Source organism: Chanodichthys erythropterus, chromosome 4, assembly GCF_024489055.1.
Source record: "Chanodichthys erythropterus isolate Z2021 chromosome 4, ASM2448905v1, whole genome shotgun sequence".
In the NCBI taxonomy this organism is placed as follows: domain Eukaryota; kingdom Metazoa; phylum Chordata; class Actinopteri; order Cypriniformes; family Xenocyprididae; genus Chanodichthys; species Chanodichthys erythropterus.
In genome coordinates, this window is record NC_090224.1 from 1,676,139 (window position 1) to 1,702,189 (window position 26,051).

The following is a 26,051-nucleotide window of genomic DNA, read 5'->3' on the forward strand; positions in this document are numbered from 1 at the left end:
TACAGCTGTAAACAAGGATGCACTATATTGCTGCTGTTCCATAAGCACCACCTACTAACAGAGTGAATTTGCATTTTCATTCAGTCCGTCTGCTTTTTTGGTTTTGTTCATGTTAATTATAGCATAATTTCACAAAACAAAAGACCATTCTGTTTTTGCTTTAAATCTTGAAATCTAATTTTAAATAAAAAACAACTCATGCTACATATGTGTAGCACCTTTGTTTGCATCATGATAAAAATGTAGTGCTTACCTCTAATTTCAAATGGCTATAGGTATTTTTGGTTTAAGGCCAGTTTGTCTGTTATAGAGCAAATAAACAAAAAACTAATTTGCTTAAAGAAAAAAAAAAATAAATAATCGCCAAACAGTATGGTAATAGGCCTTGTAAAAATTGGAATCATCCTGACATTTATTAGCCTACATTAATGTTAACCATACAAACTACAAATTAGTTGTCAAGAAAACTAGTAAAACACATTGTTCTGTTAAAAAAGTTTTGTTTGTTTTTTTTATAGTGATTATGATATGGTTTAAAAAAGGTAAATCGGCCCGCACATGGTTACATTTTTTCCCAATCGGCCCTCAAACTAAAATGAGTTTGACACCCCTGGATTAGGCAATTAGGTAGTGGGTTCAATGAGGTAATAATTTGGCAGAGTCGAAATTCAGCATAATGCCCCATTTTTTCTTGTTCAAGAAGCCATTTGAGTCTGATATACGTCATAATATTGCAGAAAAGACTTCCGTTTCATGTAAACTTTAGGCCTAATTACAGGCAGGCGTGTCTGGTCAGGGTTTTTGTGGATATTTAGGCTCATTTGAGCACAAACCACATGCTTTTTCCTTAATATGATTGTTGCAAGTGTAACAATTTAGTTTTCATATCATAATTTAGATTTTTTTTTTCATATCGGGGAGTACTTTCACCGACATCATAATCAAGGTGTGTCTGGAAAGGTTTTGACGGCGGAACTTTCGAGAACGTTTAAAATTGTTCAAAACTACCCCTGTTCAGGCACTGTTTTATAAAGTACATACAAACAGTATTACTTTATCATGTATAGTTATTATGCGACTACCTTGAAAGAAATTACGGGGTCTCGTTTCGTTTGATAATTGAGGACTCCTCTTGTCTCGTCAAGGTAAAGTTCATCATGGCTGGAGAAGAGGCGCGAGACCAACTAATTAATGTAGCTTGCAGCCCCCTCTGTTGGTGAAAATCATCACTATACGGCTGCAGGGTCCATCACTTCAGACCAATCTGACAAATGATTGCACTAAAATATCAAACTGTTTTACATGAAATGAATTCTCTGGAATGGAATGTGTTTTAAGGTAAATTGATCGACACACAAACTGGATTAAAATGGCACATTTAAGCCCTTACTAGATTTACTCAATACACTTCATCCTTATTTTCTCAGAACTGAGATCATAAAATCTATTTTTATCTACACTAAAATATAATTAATGTAATGAAGACACCTTAGAATATCATCACTCTACATCATAATGAAAATATCTTAGAAAGAAACTTCCAAAAAAGAAACTTCCCAAAAAAAAAAAAAAAAAAAAAAAAAAAAACGCACATGGAAAAAAAAGCAAGCAAACAATTTATCACAAAAAACAGGTTTATTTAATATCTCTTTCTTTTTTAAAATAATTAGATTTATTCTATTCATCAAACCCTTTCTTTTGAATTTTTTTATACATATCAAACTTGGGCCATCATAAAACACAATGAGCTTGGGAGAGTTAAAACAAGGAAGAGAGAAAGAGAGACACGTGATTAAGCCAAAAAAATAAAATATAATAAAATACATCCTCCTCACATGTAAAATCCACAACCACGATTGTTGGGACTTCAAATAAAAGAAGAAAAGAAAGGGGGCTGAAGTCCCATGAGAACAACTAATGATCTAACTCGAAGTGCTGTTTAGTTCTAGCCTGCCCTGGTGGCTGGTATTTCAGAAGAGAGATTATGACCTACCAGATCAGAGTTTACCTACATAGGCCCTAAAACCCCAATATAAGCAGGATTTCATTTCAAACACTCCATGAACAGAAAGAAAAACCTCTTCTCGGTCAGCTCGGTCACGTAGATGACACCCGACTACCTCCGAAATCGAAAACTAATGGAGACGAGCAGTGGTAATCTGGGTGGAACATGAGAAGAATGTCCAGAATATTCTTTACGAAAAATATATATGTCACTTAACGGTTTTAAAAACACTGGATGAGCTCTGAACACTGTGTGCCACCGGAATTCCACAAGTCCTTACTAGTGTCGGAGAAACTGAGCTTGACATACTCTTGGTTACTACTGAATTTCCACATGGGAATTCCCAAGAGTCTCCACAGCAGACAGCATGAAACTATGACCAGATCATTACCTGGTTCACAAGTTAAAAAAATAAAGGTCCTCGGAGAGGTTTGTCCTCTTTATTGAGCACAGGTAACCACCGTAGCCGACTGCGGCCCATCTTGGACGTTAAGCTTCCTGGTCAGCGAAAAGCACCTGTCCATAATGTACAGTAAAGGACCAGGCTGATCATCCTGTAAAAGAAAAAAAAAAAAATGCACACCACAGAGAGGATGTTTAATGTTTTTTTTGTTTTTTTTCTCCCCACTTCTGTTTTCCTTAGATTCACGTCATGGGTTTCTGGTTTGTGTCCCCTGAGTCAGGGGAGTCAAATTATGTCTAGATGGAAAAGTCTCTCTTCATTAAAAAAAAAATAAATAAAAAAATTGTGGTGGCAATGGGATCCTTTAATCGCAGGGTGAGCACAGACCCTAAAGTCCCAGGGCACTTCCTTGGAGAACAATATCGACATGGAGACACTGAACAACTTCTGAACTGAAAGGTTTTTTTAAAATATATCCTTTGACCATAGTTGATTATCATTTTACCATATTTTTTTACAACAAGGAGTGCACATTAAGTCTCTCTTCAAATTTTCTTTTTTTTTCTTCTTCCTTTCAGTGTAGTAGTATGATACAGGAAAGAAGGAGAGGATTATTTACAGTGCTGTTGAAAGAGAGGAAATGAATGAGGGAGTGTGCGGTAAAGTACGCAGCATGAGAAGCAAAGAGGGGTCCCTGTGGAAGAGTAGAAAGGGATTGGTTGGGGTCAAACTGAAGGTTGGAGGCGAGGTCCGTGTTAGGTGGGAATGACACCGTCGCTGTTCTGGATGCCCCGTCTGAGCTCCAGGTCCTCCAGCTTCCTCCATAGATCCTCCCGTTCCTTGTCCTTCTTCCTTTCCCTATGGGAGAGCAAGAAAGAGGTTATTTGAACCGCTTTGTAAAGTGCAGGAGTTTAAAACAATACTGTACACTGTGTTTCTTGCCTTTGCCTGTCTGATTTGTAATTGGCGGCGAGTTCATCAAACAAAGCGCTGTTCATCTCCATGAATGCTTTGAGGACATTGTAGATCAAAGCAGATATTGCCCTGATGGTGGAGAAAAGCAGACATGAACATCAAAACACTTTGTCTAAAGTTTCTACTCTGCAATTAATGATACATACAATTCAAAAGTTTGGGGGTGAGTAAGTTTTTTTAGAAATTAATTTTAAACAAGGTCACATTAAATTGATCAGAACATTAAAATGCTTAAGGATCATGTGACACTGAAGACTTGAGTAATGACTGCTGAAAATTCTGTCGTCACAGGAATAAATAAATGTAATTTTACATTGTAATATTTCACAATATTATTGTTCTCACTGTATTTGATCAAATAAATGCAGCCTTGGTAAGCAAACTTAAAAAAAAACAAAACATTAAAATATTGTATTAATTTAAAATTTAAAAGGGTAAGTTCACCCAAAAAATGAAATTTAGGTCATTAATTACTCACCCTCATGTCGTTCCACACCCGTAAGACCTTTGTTCATCTTCGAAACGCATATTATGGTATTTTTGAGTAAATCCGAGGGTATCAGAACCACACATAGGCAGCAATGTCATTGCACCTTTTGAAGTCCAGCAAGGTAGTAAAAACATTGTTAAAATAGTCAATGCGACTACATAGTCAATGCATACATTCAACCCAGGCCCGGCGCCACGAGGGGGCAAAAGGGGGCATTGCCCCCTCAGATCAGATTTGTGACCCCTCAGTTTAGATTTTTCCCCCATTCACTCCCAATTTTATCCTTTAACGCGTGCAATCACACTGGTGTGATTAAACTTTCAGTGCGGCTAAATTCAAACCTGCTTTCGCGCTGCTGGCACTGAGCCAGAGATGGACACGCTCTGTGCTTTTCATATTTTACAACTATTCAGTGTTTTCAACCACATAATGTTTATTTGAAGTTTCAGACATTTAAATTGCTAGCCTAGCAGTTGAGCCCAGGATTTGTTTAAATTCATGAGCGTTTTCCTCATAGAAAACTATTATAAAGAAAACGTTTAACGTCGCTTAATGTAGCATAAGTGATATTAAAAGATCAAATTCGGCACAAACCAATTTTTCTGTATATTATGCTTTAATATAGTCTTTACTAAGTTCGGTCTTTTAATGACACTGTCTTTTTTTATGAGAGGAAAACACTTGTGTGTGTTCATATTCTGGGCTCATCTGGTTTTCTGTCCGTAGTAGCTATGTTGTTAACGTTTGGTTTGTTAATAACACACTGCGGGGGAATTTAAAATAATGCTCTAAAATAATGGTCACCTTAATATAGTATATAATATATAATTTTTGCACAAAAAGTATTCTCGTCACTTCATAAAGGTTGAACCACTGTAGTCACGCTGACTATTTTAACAATGTTTTCAACTACCTTTCTGGACCTCAAAAGGAGCAATGTGGTTGCTGCCTATGTTTGGTTCAGATACCCTCGGATTTCAATCAAAAATATCTTAATTTGTGTTCCGAAGATGAACAAAGGTCACAGGTGTGGAATGACATGAGGGTGAGTAATTACACCAACAGAACAATTTTGTGGGAATTTTTGCCTGTTCATCCAGAAGAGCAGCAGAGGACCTCAACCCTGACCCTAGAGATCCACTGTCCTTCAGAGATTCTATCCTGCTTCAGCACAACCTGCATGTGTATTTTCAAGCGATACTGAAGAGCTTGATTATCTTCTTCAGGATTTTTTGACTGGGATTAAAGATAAACTCTGGAGGACAGTGGGTCCCCAGGACCAGGTCTGAAGACCTCAGCAGTAGAGCATTTGTGAGGTCAGACATTGATGTTGGACGAGAAGTCCTGGCTCACAATCTCCTTTCCAGTTCATCCCAAAGGTGTTCGATAGGGTTGAGGTCAGGGCTATATGTGGGCCAGTCATGTTCTTACACACCAAACTCTTCCAACCATGTCTTTATGGACCTTGATTGTGCATTGGGGCATTGTAAACCCCTGAAAAACCTCATACCATTATCCCTCCTCCACCAAACTGTACAGTTGGCACAATGCAATTAGGCAGGTAACATTTTCCTGACATCTGCCAAACCCTGACTTGCCCATCTGACTGCCAAACAGAGAAGAATGATTCATCACTCCACTGCTCCAGAGTCCAGTGGCGGCATGTTTTACCCCACTCCATCTGACGCTTGCCAATTGTACTTGGTGAGGCGAGGCTTGCAGCCATAGAAACCCATTCCATGAAACTCCCGCCACAGTTTTTGTGCTGATATTAATGCCAGTGGAAGTTTAGAACTCTTTAGCTATGGAATCAGCAAAGCATTGGCGACTTTTACACACCATGTGCCTCAGCACTCGGTGACCCAGCTCTGTGACTTTAGGTGGACTGCTGTTACTAAACACTTCCACTTCTCAATAATACCACTTACAGATGACTGTGATAGACCTGTGGCAGTGGGTCAAATTGAAACACCTGAATTCAGGAATTAAAGGATTAGTTCACTTTTAATTAAAATTTCCTGATAATCTACTCACCCATGTCATCCAAGATGTTCATATGTTTCTTTCTTCAGTCGAAAAGAAATTAAGGTTTTTGATGAAAACATTCCAGGATTTTTCTCCTTATATAGTGAATTTCAATGGAGCCCAAACGGTTGAAGGTCAAAATTACAGTTTACAGTGATCCCAGACTAGAAATAAGGGGCTTATCTAGAGAAACCATACGTTTTAACCATAAATGCTCATCTTGAACTAGCTCTCTTCTTCTTCTCTATTTGAATTCCAGCAGTGTAGACGCTGCTAAATGTATTACTGCCCTCCACAGGTAAAAAAAGTTTGAACTAAACGGTCATGTACAATATTCTAGTGCAAGTATATAACAATTGGATCAAACTTTCACTTGCGGAGGGCAGTAATACACTTATTAGTGTCTACACTGCTGGAATTCAAAAAGAGAGGAAGAAGAAGAGAGCTAGTTCAAGATGAGCATTTATTGTTAAAACGTATATAATTTATTTTTATTTTTTTAAGAAATTGAGCTTTGGTTTCTCTAGATAAGACCCTTGTTCCTCATCTAGGATCATGTAGAACACTTTGAAGCTGCAATGAAACTGTAATTTTGACCTTCAACCGTATGGGCACCATTGAATTCCACTATATGGAGAAAAATCCTGGAATGTTTTCATCAAAAACCTTAATTTCTTTTTGACTGAAGAAAGAAAGACATGAACATCTTGGATGACATGGGGGTGAGTAAATTATCAGGAAAAGTTTATTTGAAAGTGAACAAATCCTTTAAGAATGTCCCAACACTTTTATTCATAAAGTGTTCTATGACATATGAAACTCACGGGTTCCAATGCTCTTTGGAGATCCTGTAGAGACTAGCGAACATGATAGGCAGGATGACGCTAGAGTTTTCCTCAATCAGACTCATGATGTACTCATTGTTCCAGTAGTACAAGGCTCGCTCTGCCACCTGAAACAATATACAACCTCCATTTTAAAATATGTTTAAAATATTTTAATGTCAGTAATTTTTTACACAGGGGTTTTAGACTGGAGAACCTGAAGCATTCACTTGCACTCAAATGTGCCATTTTCGTGCCAAAAATATAAGTTCACTAAACATTTAAGTAAATACATAAAAATGGAAGCGGAGTCGATTTTGCAGGAGAAAATGTTTCTTGATTTTTCTTAATTTAATAGAATCTTAATTCTTATGCCCAGAATTTTGAGATATTAATGATCCAACATGCTAACAGAACAGTGAACTAGTAACGCGAGCAAATATGGATCAGGGTTTCTCTGGGAAATTGCTTTTGAACATTTACATGTTTAAGTTTCTATCTATTACATGATATCACAAGGTTTGTGAGGAGAATTTATGGTGGAGTGTGTTTACCTGAAAATGGGGGCTGGACACACATCTAGCAATCTGTTTGAAGAGTGGATCCTGGATCTTAACAAACTGAGTGGGCTCAATCACATCTAGAATCTCCTCCAACTCTCCAAGAAACATAACCTACAAAAAAAAAACAAAAAAACAATGCAGTCAATGTTATATAAATGTTAAAGAAAAGCATTTCTCTTAAATAATGCATGAAAACAATAGTGAAGAAATCATATCTTTGCTTTCTAAGACTTTTTACTAAATTAATTTCCTTTTATGAGCAAGTTACAAAAAAATGGACTTTGGAATAATGGTTTGCAGGTAGGCATTTCACAAAATTAAGACATTACCTCTTTTTGACTGCAGGTTTTTGGCCAAAATTTCAACAAGCCTCTGATCACCTGAAAACAAAACAAAAAAAAACACAATCAGAGGCAAACTAGTGAAAATCCTAGGAACAAGACAAAACAAGATGGGACTTGATGAAGAATGAAGAAAATAGTTACAAGGAACACTTACAGGTTCTGTTAACGTGGGATCTTTCTCTAGGAACTGTACAATACAATAGGCCAGCTACAAAAAAAAAAGGTGACTTCAGATTAAAATAAATGCATTTCAAATGTTGAGATTCATAAAGTGTGCCATAAACAAGCATGACAACAAGTATTTGGTTTCTTCTATCCTTGAAATGCATGTAAGCAAGCACAGACGTGTAGATATAACAAACAGTTGAGTGTATGTACCTGGGCATGGAAGAGAGACAAGCTCCTCACAGTGTGCAAAGGCAGCAGCACTTTCACAAGGAACTGTTTGTGTTCAGCTTTGAGAGGAAGTGCAAAACCATTGATGATGCTGTAAACCAGAGACGTATGAGGCTTCACCGCTGATCTGACATTGATAACCATGACAAAAACTGATAATATGCAGGAGACTGAGACATCTAAATGACACCTAAAGGCCCCGATATACTTCAAGTGAAATCAAAGAAAAAATCTGGTGTGATGTCATTTCGAACAAAATCAGGAGTTCGAAACTTTTTTCTATGACGTGGAAATCTTCTCTGGTTTATTTCTGCTATTCAGCCCATCGAGGTCAGATGTCCGCGAGTGAAAACAAGAACACACTGGAAAGCCAGTTTATAGTAGAAAATGTTGTAATTTTGATGAAATGAGACACTGGTTTACATTTTTAATAAAGCTGCTTACTTTTAAGCAATCTATTGTATAAAGTGCTATATAAATAAACGTGATGTGATTTTAGAGTGCCGAATTTCCGATATGCAAACATATCCATGGTGCTATTATCAGATTCTTATACTTTGAAAAAACAGCATGCTTTTTTTTTTTTTTTTTTTTTTTTTTGTTTGTTGCGCGATTATTTTGTTATTAAGAGGAAAGCATGCAGCACATATTTACATATTCATCTAATCGCCGCTCTCAGCAGTGTGGGCAGCATCGGGATGTTCGCTAAAAGTATATCGAAAAATAACTTTGCCGTGAGTATATCGGGGCCTCAAGGCTTAGGACAAGGTGGAGTAAGATAAAACAGGAATGTGACCTTTTTTGGTCGCCCCTTCATTGTCTTCCCAAACTTTCCGTTTCTTAGTTTCAATTTCTCCACGTCTCTTCCAACCAATTAATAGTTTCTAAAATATGACATACCTTCCCAAAATCTCCAGCAGTTCAGCTACACCATTGAAGCGTTCGGTCTCATATACAAAACTGTCAGAGCAGGACAGGAGGAAAAAGAGCTATGTCAGCATACCGTAATATTTTATCTCGTATATACGAAATGTAAAAGGTTGACAGTTACTTACCAAAGAAAAATGTTGTTGATCTGTTTGCGGATGAAGGCCCTGAGGCCGAGGAACTTGCCATAGATTCTGTGCAGAACTGTCTTCAGGCAATCCCTCTCCCGCGGATCCTCGCTATCAAACAGCTCCAAGAGCTAGAAATTAAGAAGAGTTTTATTAACTACATTATCTTCGTCATAAGCAATGTGTATCGTCAAAATAAAACAAAAAATTAATTATGTGAGATTTAAAATTAATTATGTGAGAAGAGCACTAGATCGGTAACAGCACTTTAGGGAACTGGTTATCAATGACAACAGTAAAATGTACAGTTTAGTGGCAATTATTCTAAACTATTTGACAGCAAATTGCCACAACTGACCAATGAGAATAAACTATTTCAGAGAGCTATATCAGTGCTGTTTTACTGGCAATAATGGCTTCATTTGATTTATACTAAGATGAGAAGTCATATAACATTTCAAAAGGCAATCACTCACCTGTAATACAAATTTCTGGTCAATGTATTTTTTGGCAACGCTGGGCTGAAATTCCTGACTTTCCAAGAAGCGAATGAAGAACTCATAAACAAGCTTAAGCAGAAAAGGAAAGGAGAAATCAGAAAACTTGTCCTTGAAAGATGAGACCTTGCAAATATCTCAACTGCACAAGACTTTTATAAAGCCCATGTTTTTTTGTACGTTTGACCGATGAAATATAAAACACAATGCATGTAAAAACAGACAGTATTTACACTGATTAAATCCTATTGCATTAGATGGCAGCCGGGGTATATATGTACCTGTAAGTGTGGCCATGAGGCCTCCAGCGTGGGCTCATCTTCCTCTGGGTCAAACTCGTTACTGTCACTAGGCGGAAGAGTCCGAAATATATTGCAGGACACCTGTGAAAAAAATTAAAAGGAGGAAACACTTGAGCTATAAATGAAATATACATTGATATAGGCATATAAATTAAACAGAGAAATTGTCCAATCACACAGCATGCTTCTAATCTTTGAATCTCACCATTTTGACCACCTCGGGGTAGGTCTGCTCAGTCAAGTAGCCCCGGCTGAGGGTGACGTAGTCCACCAGCTCATTAAGGGTGGACCGCTTATACTCCTTCATTTTGAGGTCAGAAAGTGTGTCCAAGAAGTCAAACAGGGTACAACACTGCTGCAGCTTCTTGAGGAACAGCTCTGGTTGCTCCTGCGCAGAAACATCTAGACAGAAAGAGAAAGAGAGATTTAAGGCAAAACAGTCCATTAGTACTAAAGCTACACAAATGGTTTATATCAACTTCCTGATTTTCGTGACTGTTGATGGGAGGCCTAAAATACTTTACATTTTAGCTTGGAGTTCCTTCTGGCATTTGACCCCTAAATATTCCAAGTAATAGGGGCTTGAGTTTGAAAAGCCATTCAAGACACAGTATATGTGGCATAACCAACCATTACAGCGACAATGTTCATGTAGTACGTAGGTTTATCAACAGTATTTGAATAATTTAGACAAACAGAAAGATAGCACACACACACTTTTCAAGCAAAACAATGCACAAAGAAGTTTAGGCTTTAAAATGATAAAACAATAGATATACTGTTTACAAATGAAGTTAATGTATTTGAATACTTTGTGGTTGTCAAACTTTAGTGAAACATGTTCATGATTAATGTGATGAACTACACTTCAGAAGCAATGACTTTTTACATCCACAACAAATCAACTAGGCAATATAATATACACTACTGTTATGTTTTGTTGTTATTTTTTGGAAAGTTTACAATGTTATAAAAGATTAATATTTCCAAAAAATGCAGTTCTTAATCTTTTGTGTTCAAGTCAAAGAATTCATCACAATTTTTAAACATTAATAAGAAATGCTCCTTGAGCAGCAAAGCAGCATATTAGAATAATTTATGAAGGATCATGTGACACTGGAGTAATTCACAGGTATAAATTATACTTTTAAATATATAAACAAAAACAACAAAAAAAAACTGAAAATTGTAATAAAAACTGAAATCTGTAATAAAACATTTATTAATATTACAATTGTAATAAACAATTGTAATAATATTTCAGAACATTACGAGTTTTACTCTGTGTTGATCAAATAAATGCAGCCTTGTTGAGCATAAGAGACTACAGTCAAAAAAAAAAAAAAAAAAAAAAGTCCAAACCCCAAAGACTGGGACAACATGACAGACTTGACAGAACAATCCCATCTTAACAATTAGAAACTTTCTTTCACATGGGTCACACAGTGACAGGTCTGACTGCATTCCGTTTCGCTTTCCTTTTTTGTTATTATAGTACAACCATCTTTATCAGCTCTATCTGATCAATTAAAATAGCTCAAAGCCACTGTGACATCACCAACCATTATCTTCATATGACCACATAAATGGAGCTTACCTTTCAGCAGAGGCAGCTGCACCAGCTCTATGGGCTTGTCCTGAGATCTGAACTGGGATGAGCTCTGTGCTCGTTTCTGCCTGGTTTTTCTGACAGACTTCCTGGAGAAGCCGTCCACCTTGTCCACCGACGGGGCTGTGGTGGCTGCTGAAGACATAGCCCTGTGCCGGAGAAACAGAGGGGAAAACAGAGAACAGTCAGTTATAATGTATAGAATGAATTAAAATCTTGCACAAAATGAGATTAAAAGGAGATAAAATCATGGTCACCATGTACTTAATATTTCATTTAACAAAAAAGTTGTAAAAATTAGATGTGAAAAAAAAAAAAAGACCGTAAGACCTATATTTTTATGCAACCAACTGAACGAACTGTACAACCTCCCAAATTTTCATTTCTGTAAATATGGTACCTACCATGATAAAAATCCATAATACTCAATGGAATACGCATACTTCCCTACTATATAGTATGTGAAAAGAATAGTATATGCGTCCTAATTCACAGTACATTTCCCACAAAAATCCGAAGTGCACATCAAACGGACACTTAAGTATCCCATGAGGCCATGGGAGCAGATTTATGAATGGCAGTGAAGCAACACAAATGACAAAATTTACATGATAATAACATGACATAGTACGTCGAATTGCACTCATACTATATCAAAAATAATTTAATGGTTGTGAAGAACTTATTCAAAACAAAAGAAGCATGCGATTGTGAATTTAGTTCTCGTCAAAATGCCCACGATTTACAGATGATGATTTGTGACGAGCAGGGCGGGCGAGAGCCGTGAGGTAACGGCGCGAGGATGCTCGAGTCTCTCACGGAGGAGCTCCGGAGGCATAAAAGGAGGAGCGACTACAATGAAGGACGAGAGAGGACCAGGCCTGGACTTTATTTTATGGTTTATTATGTTTGTGTGGCCGGCAGACGTCCGCGAGGGTCTGCCGGCATTACTTTCGTTTTGTTCTTTGTTTATTTTATATTAAAGTTTGGTTCAACGTTCACCGGTTCCCGCCTCCTTCTTCCCCCATCTACTAACCTCGTTACATTGGTGCCGAAACCCGGGAGGAAGGAGGGACATGCTGTCGGAGAGCCCTCGCTGCTGAGGGGGATCGCGGTGCTGCGGAGTTCGGGCAGCGCGGGAGTGAAGACCGCGAGAGGCTGCCCGAGGCGGTGGTGCTGGAGCCAAGTGAAAGGTGGGACGGAGACCCGGATGCCGTGCTCCTGGGACGAGGTGGGGTGGCTGCCGTCCAGGAGGGAGCGGAGGAGTCGCCGCCGTGGGCCGGAGCCTGCTGCCGTCCGCCATGAAGGGGAGGAGCAGGGGACGGGGGACTCGCTGCCGGCTGCCCTCAGCCGGAGGAGCCATCGCCGGCCGCCAGGAGGCGGTCGAGGATCGGGCCGTCCACCAAGCGTCCAGTGCCATCGCATGTGGCACCGCGAGGAAGAGCCTCTCAGCAGGCTGAGGACCGAGCGGCAGTGTGTCGGGGAACCGGACCAAGAATTTTTTTTTCCTCTCTCCCCTCTCTCGTCCTGTCGCTCCCCTTGCTTCCGTCTCCTTTCTCTCGTCTCGTCTGTCCTTACCCCCAGGTGCTGCGGCCGCCGAGACAGGCCCCGGGGGGGAGTAGAGCGCAGTCTCGGGAGTACCCCCCGGCCTGCAAGGGGCGTTGGGGGTATGTGACGAGCAGGGCGGGCGAGAGCCGTGAGGGAACGGCGCGAGGATGCTCGAGTCTCTCACGGAGGAGCTCCGGAGGCATAAAAGGAGGAGCGACTACAATGAAGGACGAGAGAGGACCAGGCCTGGACTTTATTTTATGGTTTATTATGTTTGTGTGGCCGGCAGACGTCCGCGAGGGCATTACTTTCGTTTTGTTCTTTGTTTATTTTATATTAAAGTTTGGTTCAACGTTCACCGGTTCCCGCCTCCTTCTTCCCCCATCTACTAACCTCGTTACATGATTATTTACGTAAACATAGTCAGTTAACGTAAACAGTTGGGAAAACATCAGATTTGAATCAGTATTTTGGATCTGTGCATTAGATCTTAAAGTGACAGAAGCTTAATATGCCTGCTGGTGTCTAGACATGTGCAGATATACAGTAATACGATATATCACAATAATGTTAGGGCTGGGTTAAAAAAAAAAAAAAAAAAAAAGATTTCTTAATCGATTCTCATTTTTATGAACCGATACCGATTCTTAAATCCCAAAAATCGATTAGTCTAGTCTGTTTTCAGTTGATGAATGAGTAGAATATGTAGCGCTTCCCATCCAATAAATCGCAATAATCTTTGTGCTGTGTTACTTTTGATATGAAGCAAAGTCTCAGATTTCAAATGACGTCCATCTTATTATAAGATTCAAAAAATAAATACCATTTTGCCGCTGTTTAATGTGACGTGACAGATCACTTCAGCGCTTCAGTTAAAGAGAAACGGCAGCACGAGCGCATGTGAATATAAAATAACATTATATGAAAATTATACCATCACATGCATACTGCCGTCTTATGCCGTTACAAAAATGATCAATGTATGTTTAATTCATACAGTGAAGACTATGTAGCATTTTATTTTCACATTTGATAATTTGTTCAACCCTAAATGACAGTTTAATGAATGTGATTGATAATTAACCTACATGATGCTCATGCCTTTAATGTCAAACAAGTGTGATTTATTTTGTGACAAGCAAACTTTTCATTATTGGAGTTTGATGAAGCAGTTGAAGGCAGAAATGCTTTAATTTGGCTTAATCCTTTCAACAATGTTGCAAACATCTGTACCTCAGCTTGTTTAAATTAATTTATTTTTTAAAAATTCATTTAAACAAGCTGAGGTAGAGATGTTTGCAACAAAACAAAACAAAAAAACAAGATGTTCAGTCAGTTATAATGTTCAGTCAACTATTTTTCAATTACTTTTCTTGTTTTAGGTTTTTGCTGTGGTATTATCAAGATATTTTAGTCGGTACCGTATCAAACTTATAATTTTGGTATTGTGACAACATTAATCTAAGCGACAAATGCAAGCGAGCTGCCTACAGAGGAGGCATTTTAAGGACACACTCCAGAGTCTGTTCCAAATTAAAATATTCACCCAGTCAAGATCAGTTCAGGACAGATGTGTACTCAAGCCCTTGACCTGTACCTGTTTCATCTTTTCAAATTCAAAGTTAGTAAACAGCAGTGAGCCATCACAGGTTAAATTGTACTTAGATTGACTGGAGGGGCTGGTGTCCCTGAAGCTTCTCAGCCTTACATAAGGGCTCAAAACACACCCACAGGACTGCTGTGCACTGGGATTACCGTGGGCTGGATGGGACAGGAAGTGATCAGGCTTTAGCACTCCTCCCAAGCAAAGCAGGAAGTAGGAGTGGCAGGAGGTGGTGAGGACCTCACACTGTAAACATGTTTAGCAATCTAGGCCATATCTTCCCTAGAAAGCGGAGGAGTGGCGGTATTGGACATGATGAGTGACAAAACAAAACAAAAAAGCAAAAAAAAAAAAAAAATCCCAACGCAAAAATGAAACCGAAAAAAGACCAAAAAAAAAAAAAAAAAGACAAAAAAAAAAGTCATTCAATAAAACAATTGTATGGCTGTATTTAGACACTGAAATACAGTTTAAATCATTATTGTATCTATTCCAGTAAAATTTAATAAAATAATTGTTATATACCCATTACTAACTATGTACTTAAAACAAAAACAATTTTATCTTATAAATCAACCACCGGAACAACCAGCCGGAAATTAGACTGGTTCTCACATGCCTCATGTGGACAAAACACAGTAGGCTGACAATTAATTTATAGTTAGACATTACTGGATGTAATGACTTGAGGTTCAATTAAAAAAGGCCTGATCACACCAAGAAGAGTGTTTTTTTGCCTCCATACTATGGAAGTCAATGGGGCCCATCAACTGTTTGGTTGCCCACATACTTCAGAATATATTTTGTGTTCAGCAGAAGAAATAAGTTCATACAAGTAAATGATGACAATTTTCATTTTTGGGTGGATTATCCATTTAAGACAAGGACCTTTTGAGACAGACTTATTCAAACCGATAACTTAAGAGTTCAAGTTTGTGTTTGAAGTCCTCAAAAAAAAACATGAAAATCATTCTTCCCAACAAAGAACCAGTTCTTGGTTCCTAACCCCACTTGTCTTTTCAGCTAAAATGTTAACATCCTGACACACTGCTATGGTAGGAGCTGGATGAGAATAACAGACAGCTGATTAATTTCACAGCAGGCACAGATACTTTATTTTCCAGAGAGATTCTACAGGGGGTCTATGAATATGACCTTCTGTTCTGCCCCATGTCCTACATTTGGTTCATGTGAATTTCAGGACCAGCTTAACAAAACGAAAACTAACTAAAAAGACCAGAGAAAACAAATCAACTATTAGTGTTAAACACTAATAATGAAACATTCTATAGATTTTTAAGCACACATTACCATTACTAACCAGTAAAATAACTAGAGTTGGGACACTATATCGATGCCTCGCAATTCGTGGATTGTTTATGATATTTTCCAGATGCATCACAAATCGATTCTGAGCCTAGTATTTTTTACAGCAGACGGCAATCTAGAATATTTAACAACACACTTAATGGTGCAATATGTAATAGTTTTTCAGTAAAATATCCAAAAACCACTAGGCCAGCGTTATATATTTTGTTCACTTGAGTACTTACAATATCCCAAATGTTTCCAACTATTTGTAAATCATGAGAAAACTGCAATTTTAACCAAGACTCCAGGACATGTGAGGAGTCGCCTGTCAATTGCGTCATACCCGCGTTACCCTCGGTTTCCGGTTTTATTTTGTAGAAACCATGGAAACACCAAAGACGCTTTAATATATTACGTCTTATTAGACAAGGGAACAACTGTTTGGTTACATTTATAGACAGAAAACTAATCGTTATATAGCTCAACAAGTTTTTTGCGAGTACCATTCTTCACCATGCCTCAGAGAAAAACACTATTTTGTGAAGTAGCTAACATAGCATAATCAGACGCAGCTTTATTTTTAGTAACAGTAATACAGAATTTTCTCCATAATACAATACATTTTAAAATGAATTGCATGCCATTTATCAACACAAGCCATCCAGCATTTAATATGATATTCTAAAATCGATCTAGCTTACTGGAGTGTGTAACAGTGTCTCACAGCAGCCACGGAGCAAACGCACTAACTTTATAGTAACTTTATAACATTTTCAACACACTCAAATGTATCTGATAAACAGTGCGGTGTTACCTCATACTCATGACCGGAAAAGCGGAAGCAGCGCCGGCGACTGTGTCATAATAAAAGTTCCTCTGCTCGTGAGGCGTGTGTTGCGCTATTGCTCCAGCGGCCTCGTTCATCTCCCACAACACTCGGTCCTGCTCTGCTTCATACTACAGTAACGTTAATAATCGCATCCATAAACATTATTTCTTCCCGAGTCCTATCCCGATTATTTCCGGCTGTGATGTGAAGACCACACGTCCCAAGATTCCGCGCTCAAACTTGGCATCATCAAGCTACGCCTTTGTTTTGAATAGGCCTCTAGCAACCTCTAGCAGACAAAATATTACATATTGCACCTTTAAATGCTCATGAAGAAGACCACTGGTGTGTTCAGCTGAGTCTGAGAATGTATTTGAAATTAATGTAAACAGCCCACTACAAACACACTTGTAATTCGCTTCAACCTTTTTGAACTTTATGAATGATTATTTTATAGAAGGTTCAAGTGGTGAGTGTGAGGAACTGGAAGGAAGCAGAGTACAGCTGTTTCAAAAGCATGAAGTGCAATCTGCTGAAATCTAAGCTCAGAATTGATTCAGGAGAATCGCAATGCATACGGAAAATTTCAGAATCGATCCAGAATCATTTCTCGATTCGCAATGTATCAATGTATTGTCCCAGCTCTAGTAAACAATTAAATTAATAGAAACCAATAGACACAAATCCATTACACTGCAAAGGTTTTTCACTTTTTCTACAGACTCTAAGATACTGTACAGAATATTACTGTACTACAGTCCTTGCAGTTATGGTTACTGTGCAAATCAAAGTGCTCTCATTATGACAACTTGCATCATTATCACCAGAGTCCTCCAACAATGACCAGCAAACATATACCAATTAAAAACATTTTATCTGCTGAAAGGAAGGAGCAAGACTCATCTGAAAATTAGTGTAAAGAATAAATAAAATATTCACTTAAGTCTACGTGGCAGGTTGAAAATTCGCACCATCACAACTGCTCTGCCTTGGCCTGATATGTCTCATGTTTCCTACCCTACTTGTGTTGAATCTCCATATTTCATGGCTTCCTTGAACTTGTCAAAATAAAAAGGCATTTGCACTAAACATTTAACAAAAAAAAAAGTTTTGATGTTTTGAATAGCAATTTGATATGATGAGCATTGCTGCTGGATGTACATTTGATTTCTTATATGGGTTTACTGACTTTTTCTGGTAGGCAACCAGAATGTGAAAAGTTTAATTTAAAACAACAAATAAAAGCATACCTTTTATAAAGTCAAAAACTACTTATGCAATCCAATGTAACCTGAAGTTCTTGTAAAGAAAGACAAATGCCCTTGGCATAAAATAAAAAATAAAAAAATAAAAGAAAATTAAAACTAATTGTGTGTAATCCATAAAGCAAAAGGGAAAAGCCTCCAGAATGAAAGGCAATGTCAAGTTTGAGCAAGCTCTCATGCTTAATAAATACTCTTTGCTTATAAATTTCACAACTAACAGAGTGTGTAACTGTCAGTTATCAGGCTGATAAATGTGAGGCTGTCATAACACTAGTCATAAACTAAAAGGACTTTGGAGGCAAAGCCATGCCATGTAGGGAAGTGTTTCTGCCATCCCTGAAGCTGCTTATGTATTGAAAAACAAGAACAAGCCATATAAAATCGATCTGTCAATAGACTGTCAATAAGTCAGTTATTGAAATGCCTTATTTTCAAAAATGTCACTTTGGTCAATTCATTGATATTTAACAAATCTGACTGTCTTTTGCTGCAAACCCAGCTAAGTCCATGTGTGCCTTATTTATTTATTTTTTTTTTTGCAAAAACACCTCAACACTGTGTCATGGACAACATGACATAGTAAAATGTCCATTTCTGTCAGTTTTACAGCAAAGGCACTGTTGTGTTTACTAAGTTACTACTAGCGAAATCCAGTCATTGCCACTGTAATGATGGACAAAACCAGAAAATGATAAAAACTTGCAGCTCGGCAATTGAAAGCTGGTTCATACGCACAGTCATTTATGTTGAAATCAAATGATTCGATTTGCGTCTTCAGATTGGTTCTTCTGTGGAAGTGGCGTTTAGTGGTTTCTACCAACGAACTGGTATTTCTGAATGGGCTCAATTCCTGAAAGTATTTGATGAACGTATACTATATGGGGAAAGCATTTGCTCAATATCACCACGTTTTTTGACGAAGGTGGCGTTTAGCAGCTGTTGCATCTTCAAATACAATGTTACATGGGTCAAAACAACTTTTTTTTTGGTGGCACCATTGATAATTTTGGCAGGGCATGTAAAAATTTGAACAAATCCTTTCCTCTGAGCCCTATAGATAAATAAGTTACACTTAACAGTTATCCTGCTCAACCCAAACTGTAACATAAAAAGGTCACATCTAAATGTTTATATTTCTGACCAACTCTTCAGCAAGAAGCAACTAAACACAACACAACCTTAGATACTGACATGGTTTCAGTGATCTGTTTTTCATATGACGAACTGCATGTAGCCCATGGATGCCTTCCCAAAACAGATGAACTAAAGACCACGAGACACTTATGTAAAAGTGAACTTTGAAGAACAGGCGACTGCTTTTCCATTCTGTGAATGTGTTTACATTATGGTGGCTGTAATATGGCCCTAAACGGCCTGCCAGTACGAGCCTGGGATTTAAAGCACAGAGAAACAAAGCACCGCACATTTAATGGCGGTCCAAGATTTATTCATTCATCTAACAGCATTATAAATCAACGCTCAAGATAACAAGTTGTTTATTAGATGTTCAAGGTGTCATACACAAGGCCTTTGCATACATCGCTAAGAGAAGGACTGCGATAACATTTAAGTCACTTACTTTAACTTAAAACGTAAGCACACCTTCTTCAGAGTTCATAGACTGAACTATTAAACTTCTTACGTCATGTCAAGCAAGGAAATGTCAACTGGAGAGTCAGGACTTTGACTTGGCTGTTCTAAAGCATAAAATATCTTCACCTGAAACTGCTTGGTTATACATTTACTTAAGAGCGTAGGATCATTGTTGTACAGCATGACCCAGATTTGGTTAAGCTTCGGCTCACAAACGGACACCTTGACGCTCTTACAATCTCCTGTAAAACACACAGGCGAAATACTGAATTTGTTGTTTCGCTGATACAAGTTTAAAGCTGTTCTGTTCCTGAGACGGATAAATCAGCCCGAAAATATTACACCCCCTTACATCATGAACAGGACGCGGCCACCAATGTCTTTTTGGATATCCTCCAATCAAGATCATTCAGCGTTTTCTAGGCGGCTGATTCACTACACAAACTGATGGTTCTGATAGACAAAAAAGGGAGATAGAAAAAACAACAGCAACAATTTAGCAATTTGTAAAGTGTAAATCTCTGAAAAACGACAGACTGAAAGTCAATTTATTTCCAATGAAGAGTAACAAATGATGATCCAATCAAAACTATAAGATTAGCAAAGAACACCAATATTTAGTGAGAATTACAAAAAAATGTACTGATATTTAAAGTATTTGCATCGATTAGCCCTAAAAACTTTTTAAAATGTGACCCTGGACCACAAAACCAGGCATAAGGGTACATTTTTTTTTTATTTATACATCTGAAAGCTGAATAAGCTTTCCATCGATTTATGGTCTGTTAGGATAAGACAATATTTGGCCGATATTTCACCTTTAAAGTTGTCCAAATGAAGTCCTTAGCAATGCATAACCTCTTACAAAAATAAATTGATATATTTACAGTAGGAAATTTACTAAATATCTTCATGGAACATGATTTTTACTTAATATCCTAATGATGTTTGGCATAAAAGGAAAAATCGATAATTTTGACCCATACAATGCATTGTTGACTATTGCTACAAATATACCCGTGCAACTGGTATTGTGGTCCAGGGTCACAAATTACATTTTGCTTCCAAACGTATTGGTGTGGCTATAGTCATACATTCATTATTCATCTTACCATGGCGAATAAATGGTAAAATAACGCAGATGTCACATAAAACGCACAATTAGGTAGATTGATGACTAAAAGCAGAGCTGTACAGATCAAATCGCAACATGGTCTAGGGTCTGTGAACATTAAAGCGCAAAAAGACTGCTGTAAATATATCTGTTTTGTGTGTGTCCATGTGAACGAGTGGCACCGTTTCGTGTACTACATACTCAAATACACGCAACGCTCATATTGTTTTCAGTGTTTGCCATCTCACTATCTAAGGACATGAACAAACATATCCAAGGCTGCTCTGAGAGAAAGCTTAATGGGCATTTCATCATTTTATTTGAGAAAAACCATTGTCAAATAGCTCTTCAATACAACCAGTCAAAATAAAAGTCTGATTTTTAACTCGAAGAAATTGACAGAAATATTTTATGTTTGTACAATAGAATGTACTTCTCAAAATAATAATAAAACAATTTATTTAAATTATTTAAGGAATATAATTTGTCCATGTTTTAATTTAGTAAATCTGTTCTGCAGCACTTTGCCAAAACATAAAATTATCAAGTTTTTAATTTTTTGTTTGATTAACAATTTAATTTATGTTTTAAACTGTAAAGTTTTATTAATTAATTTCATTACCACCATTTTTGATAGTATATTTGTAGTAAATCAAAAATTCCAGAAGAATCAATTCAAACCATATTTTCTGAATTTTAATAAATTGATGATAAATATGTTATTAATCTAATAACATATTTAATCAGTAATAATCAGTAAGTAAATTTAATTGATTATATGTTTTTTATTATTGAAATAAAAAAAACAAAAAAAAAAAACAAATGATTTCAAGCTTGTTATAATGAAGCAAAAAACTGTTTTCATTTAATTTACTGGTCATTTTAAATGATGATATACAAGGATACCGTGAAACCGTGATATTTTCTGAGACGGTTATTATACCATGAAAATCTCATACTGTTACAACCTTAATGCACAATTTTAGCTACAATGTTTTAGACACATTTTTTACCTTTAATAATCATGCAATTAAATTATTAAAGATACTGGTCTCAAAATCTTAAGCGACCTGACAAATCTGACTGTACTGAAGGAACCCTTTCCAACTTCAGGAATAGCAACTTTTTTTCTTTTTCCCCAAAGAAACTCTTTCACTAATAAATTTCAAACTTTGCAAGCCTCAAATATGAAGAGCATACTGAGAGACAACAGCTAGAGTCTTTGTTTGTTTTATAAGGAAGGGCCCTGTACAATTGACTAATCTCATTGATTAGAACGTCTGACTCAAATTACAAGCATTATATAGATGGTTTTCCTTTAGATTAAGACACTATTTTTGACAAAGCAAACACTGGACCAATATTATAAAGCAAATTTTCTTTCTATATGTTTGGGTATTCCTATACTCTATCTAAATCAAGAGCTTATTCAGACACTTCTGACAAGACACTCATATTGCTCAAGATTTAACTTTTTATTCTCATACACAAGTACGTTTCCTGAATCTCAGCAAAAGTTAGGGTATGATCTTGCACTGCACTTTCTAATGAAACGCATGCCCCTTGAAAGATAAAAATGTCTCCTGCCTCAATAAAAGCACTATCAGACAGAATACCAGGAGGTCAGGAGAGTTTGAATCAGTGTGCCTTAAAAGTCTCAATTGTCAGTCCGTGAAATGCATGACCGCAGCTGTGGAACAAAAACAGGTGTGGAGTATATTGCATTCCCAAGAGCCTGAAAGACAAGGCCAATAAACAAGACTGTTGACTTGTTAAAGCGAGCAAAAGCACAAGAAAACCTAAAGGAGACAACCCCAACACAAGTTACTTGGAATTATGTTCAAAGATGAACTCAATGGACATTCTGGACAACATATCAAATGGACACTTAAAAAAAAAAAAAAAAGGGGGGGGGGGGGTCAAAACAAGATTACAGCAGATTTAGAAAGTGAGATGATGTTCTCATCCTATCAAAGGCTGATCAGACTCACAACACAAGTGCCTGAGAATATACCTCAACATTTGTGAAGAAAATACAATAATCATCACTGCACAGTGGACAACTGGTGCTCATTTCACAGCAGTGTCCCAAACCAGAATGAAGAAGGCGTTGCTGAATAACTCAAGTGAGCAGATATGTCAAAAAGATGAATGACAAGATTATAATCTTTAATCTAAATTTCTGAGGTCGATTCGTGTTTATCTCAGAGGTTTAGATTTTTTTTTAGAGTGCATTGTCCTTTAGTTATAAATAACTAGCTTGTCACGCCTCTTTAAATTATCGGACACTTGTTAGTTATCGCTCTAAAATCACTACTAATTTTATAAAGTAGTGTTCAATTGGGCTTCTTACCTCTCTCGATGGTTCTCGGGTCCAGGTGGCTCGTTTTTAACAGCTAACCTTGTACTTGCAGGCGACCCAGCTAGCCAGCTAACTCAAACGCTTCACTCGCGGACTATTTAAACCGGTCTCAGCTTTGGAATACAGTCCGCGTATGAATGGTGAGGATTTCCCCGACTGAAGACACACCAGAATCACCGTTTATGAGATAATTAGCAAGCCGCCTGGAGGTATGTCAGCATTGCACTGCTAGCAGGAGCTCCCCGTACAGCTAATCCCTGTAGCTGCCGTCCCAGCCTGCACCAAAAGCCACATTCATACACATTCGCTGACCGACTACATACCCAGATGTTGGTCACTAAGGTCAGATTGTCCTTGTCCTTACTGCTAAACTCACTCAAATAGCGACTAATTGCTAACCTGTTATCACAAGTAAATGTTAGCAGCCTGTGCTAGTGCTCTGTGCCAATTTTTTCCTGGCTCAAAACAGACCGGTAAACCTAGTGTGATGGAACGCTGGTTTATGCTATTCAGCCAATGATTGGCCGGTTTTTGCACAAAGAACGAGTGGATTGGTCTCACGAGCTGTCAATCAAAACGGTTTTAGGTACGCCTCGAAAGTCAAACGTCATTGATGTCGAGGAGCTATGGAGGTAGGTTGCGGCGTAAATGTCTGAGATGGAGATTGGATGAAGACAAGTACCAGAAATGCCCGTATGGCAAGAAATGTCACCCGAGCTGTGGTCTGCTCGGGCTCCGCATTCTCTGTTTATCTCAAATGAGAAATTAATTACGCGTATAAAGCCGCAGACAACTAGATAGACTAATGTTTCTTAGTAATTGAAGCGGGGAAAAATCCCCCAAATCCTTTTCAAAGATTGAGTCCTCACTTTGAACACGATGTTACATAACATGAATGACACTGACCAGTGATGTTTTTCTTCGTTCATTTTATTCATCTCCGTATATTCGTTCTTGTTTCTTCTGTCAACTGAGAAAATGTAATGCTTCCATTGCCACGTTATTTTATACAGCAATTACTTTTTTAAACTAAAATGTCATTAAGATAAGTAATAAATAGTTGTAGTCTCTCAACTTATTAACTGAGCTGTATATCTTCAATCGGTTTAGATCAGGGACGAGAGTTTTAAAGGGTTAGTTCAGCCAAAAATGAAAATGTCATTTATTACTCACCCTCATGCTGTTCCACACCCGTAAGACCTTCGTTAATCTTCGGAACACAAATTAAGATATTTCAGTTGAAATCTGATGGCTCCATGAGGCATTTATAGGGAGCAATGACATTTCCTCTCTCAAGATCCATAAATGTACTAAAAACATATTTAAATCAGTTCATGTGAGTACAGTGGTTCAATATTAATATTATAAAGCGACGACAATATTTTTGGTGCGCCAAAAAAAAACAAAAAAAAACGACTTATTTAGTGATGGCCAATTTCAAAACACTGCTTCATGAAGCTTCGGAGCATAAATGAATCAGTGTATCAAATCATGATTCAGATCGCGTGTCAAACTGCCAACGGCTGAAATCACGTGACTTCGGCGCTCTGTCTGAACAGCAGACTCAATACACTGATTCATTTATGATCCGAATCTTCATGAAGCATTGTTCTGAAATCGGTCATCACTAAATAAGACGTTATTTTGTTTTGTTTTTTGGAGCACCAAAAATATTCTCGTCGCTTTATAATAATAATATTGAACCACTGTACTCACATGAACTGATTTAAATATGTTTTAGTACCTTTATGGATCTTGCGAAAGGAAATGTCATTGCTGGCTATGGAGGCCTCACAAAGCCATCGGATTTCAACTAAAATATCTTAATTTGTGTTCCAAAGATTAACAAAGGTTTTACGGGTGTGGAACGGCATGAGGGTGAGTAATAAATGACATTATTTTCATTTTTGAACTAACCATTTAAGAATACAACTATCGCTTTTCAGTGGCCTATGGTCAAAGTCCCTTTAAGACAAGTAATTTTACTCTGCGGCCATCTTTGAAACGCCTCTTGGGCATGCAAGTGCAGCTCCTATCTCTTTGAATGGGGAAACATCAAATTCTCCAAAGCTGTTTGCCAAATTTCATATTTGAAATCACCAATTAAATCTGACAACTACTGTCTCATAAATTTAGTTTCTAAACACTCGAATCATAACAAAAAATTTTATTTTTCAGGCCAGATCAAGCTAATGTGCATGCGCAATCCTAAATGCACATCTCTTGAGGTGCACTCCGGAGCTTCTAAGGGCCACTGCAGTGACACTCATGATGACTTCACCAATCGGCCATTGGCTCTTATTTAGAAGGTGGGACTTATTCCGCCATATTGAACGTTGCACCTTCTCCCATTCAAACCAATATGGCTCTGTCCCAAATGGCACACTTCATGCACACTTTCGGTCTTGTGGACTTACAATGGCCGCTGTGTGCGCATGTCTGTTAAGTCCAAAAGACCGTAGGGTGTCCCATTCGTCATTCAAGCTCAAAGAAGGGTGCTCGTGAGCGACCCCCTTTGCAGCTGCTATGCACCCTCGATGCGCACTTCTGCTGAGTCTGCAACACTGTGAGCTATGCAGAGGACATTACGTCATGAAAGTGCGGAAGTCTGTGAGGGTTTAGGGTGCCATTTGGGACAGGGCCTATGAGTGACGCATCTTGTGGCGTTTCGTACAAATTGGTGCTTTGAAGGTGCAGTGTGTACATTTTAGTGGCATCTAGCGGTGAGATTGTGAATTCCAATAGAGAACCTACAGTGGCCAACACAGGACAAAAATGTCTGAGACAGCATAGAGTTACTAGGCAGGCAAACTCGTTCTGTCGAGCACTTTTTTGAAAGCGTTTTATTTCTTCTGGATTTTCTTAGTAGATTCATAGAAAATTTTTAATAAAGTATAATAGGACTTATATTGGCCCTGAACGACTCAGTATATTAGTG

General features: G+C 37.8%; 1 protein-coding gene across 4 annotated transcripts; it reads right to left on the bottom strand.

Annotated features, from left to right (window-relative positions):
- Positions 1-1,604: 1,604 nt before the first annotated feature.
- ppp2r5ea (protein phosphatase 2, regulatory subunit B', epsilon isoform a) lies at positions 1,605-23,579 on the bottom strand. 4 transcript variants are annotated; one of them, XM_067383595.1, is made up of 15 exons: positions 23,437-23,568; positions 23,105-23,269; positions 11,477-11,637; positions 10,085-10,281; positions 9,859-9,960; positions 9,557-9,649; positions 9,081-9,211; positions 8,926-8,985; positions 8,008-8,116; positions 7,784-7,837; positions 7,615-7,665; positions 7,277-7,396; positions 6,723-6,850; positions 3,351-3,452; positions 1,605-3,266 (listed from the first exon to the last, which is right to left on the bottom strand). In XM_067383595.1, the coding sequence occupies exons 3-15, from the start codon at positions 11,631-11,633 to the stop codon at positions 3,164-3,166; spliced, it is 1,407 nt and encodes a 468-aa protein (XP_067239696.1). In that variant the 5' UTR covers positions 11,634-11,637; positions 23,105-23,269; positions 23,437-23,568; the 3' UTR covers positions 1,605-3,163. The 4 variants fall into 4 exon arrangements, with proteins under 4 accessions (XP_067239696.1, XP_067239695.1, XP_067239697.1 ...); XM_067383594.1 differs by having other exon boundaries at positions 23,105-23,579; XM_067383596.1 differs by lacking the exon at positions 23,105-23,269 and having other exon boundaries at positions 23,437-23,576.
- Between the last annotated feature and the right edge of the window lie 2,472 nt (positions 23,580-26,051).

Coding starts and splice junctions, on each gene's coding strand:
- ppp2r5ea (XM_067383593.1), bottom strand. Junction 7,838..8,007: donor TGTCTCTCTTCCATGCCCAG/GTACATACACTC, acceptor TTTTTTTTGTAG/CTGGCCTATTGTATTGTACA. Junction 3,453..6,722: donor TCCAAAGAGCATTGGAACCC/GTGAGTTTCATA, acceptor CTCCACCATCAG/GGCAATATCTGCTTTGATCT.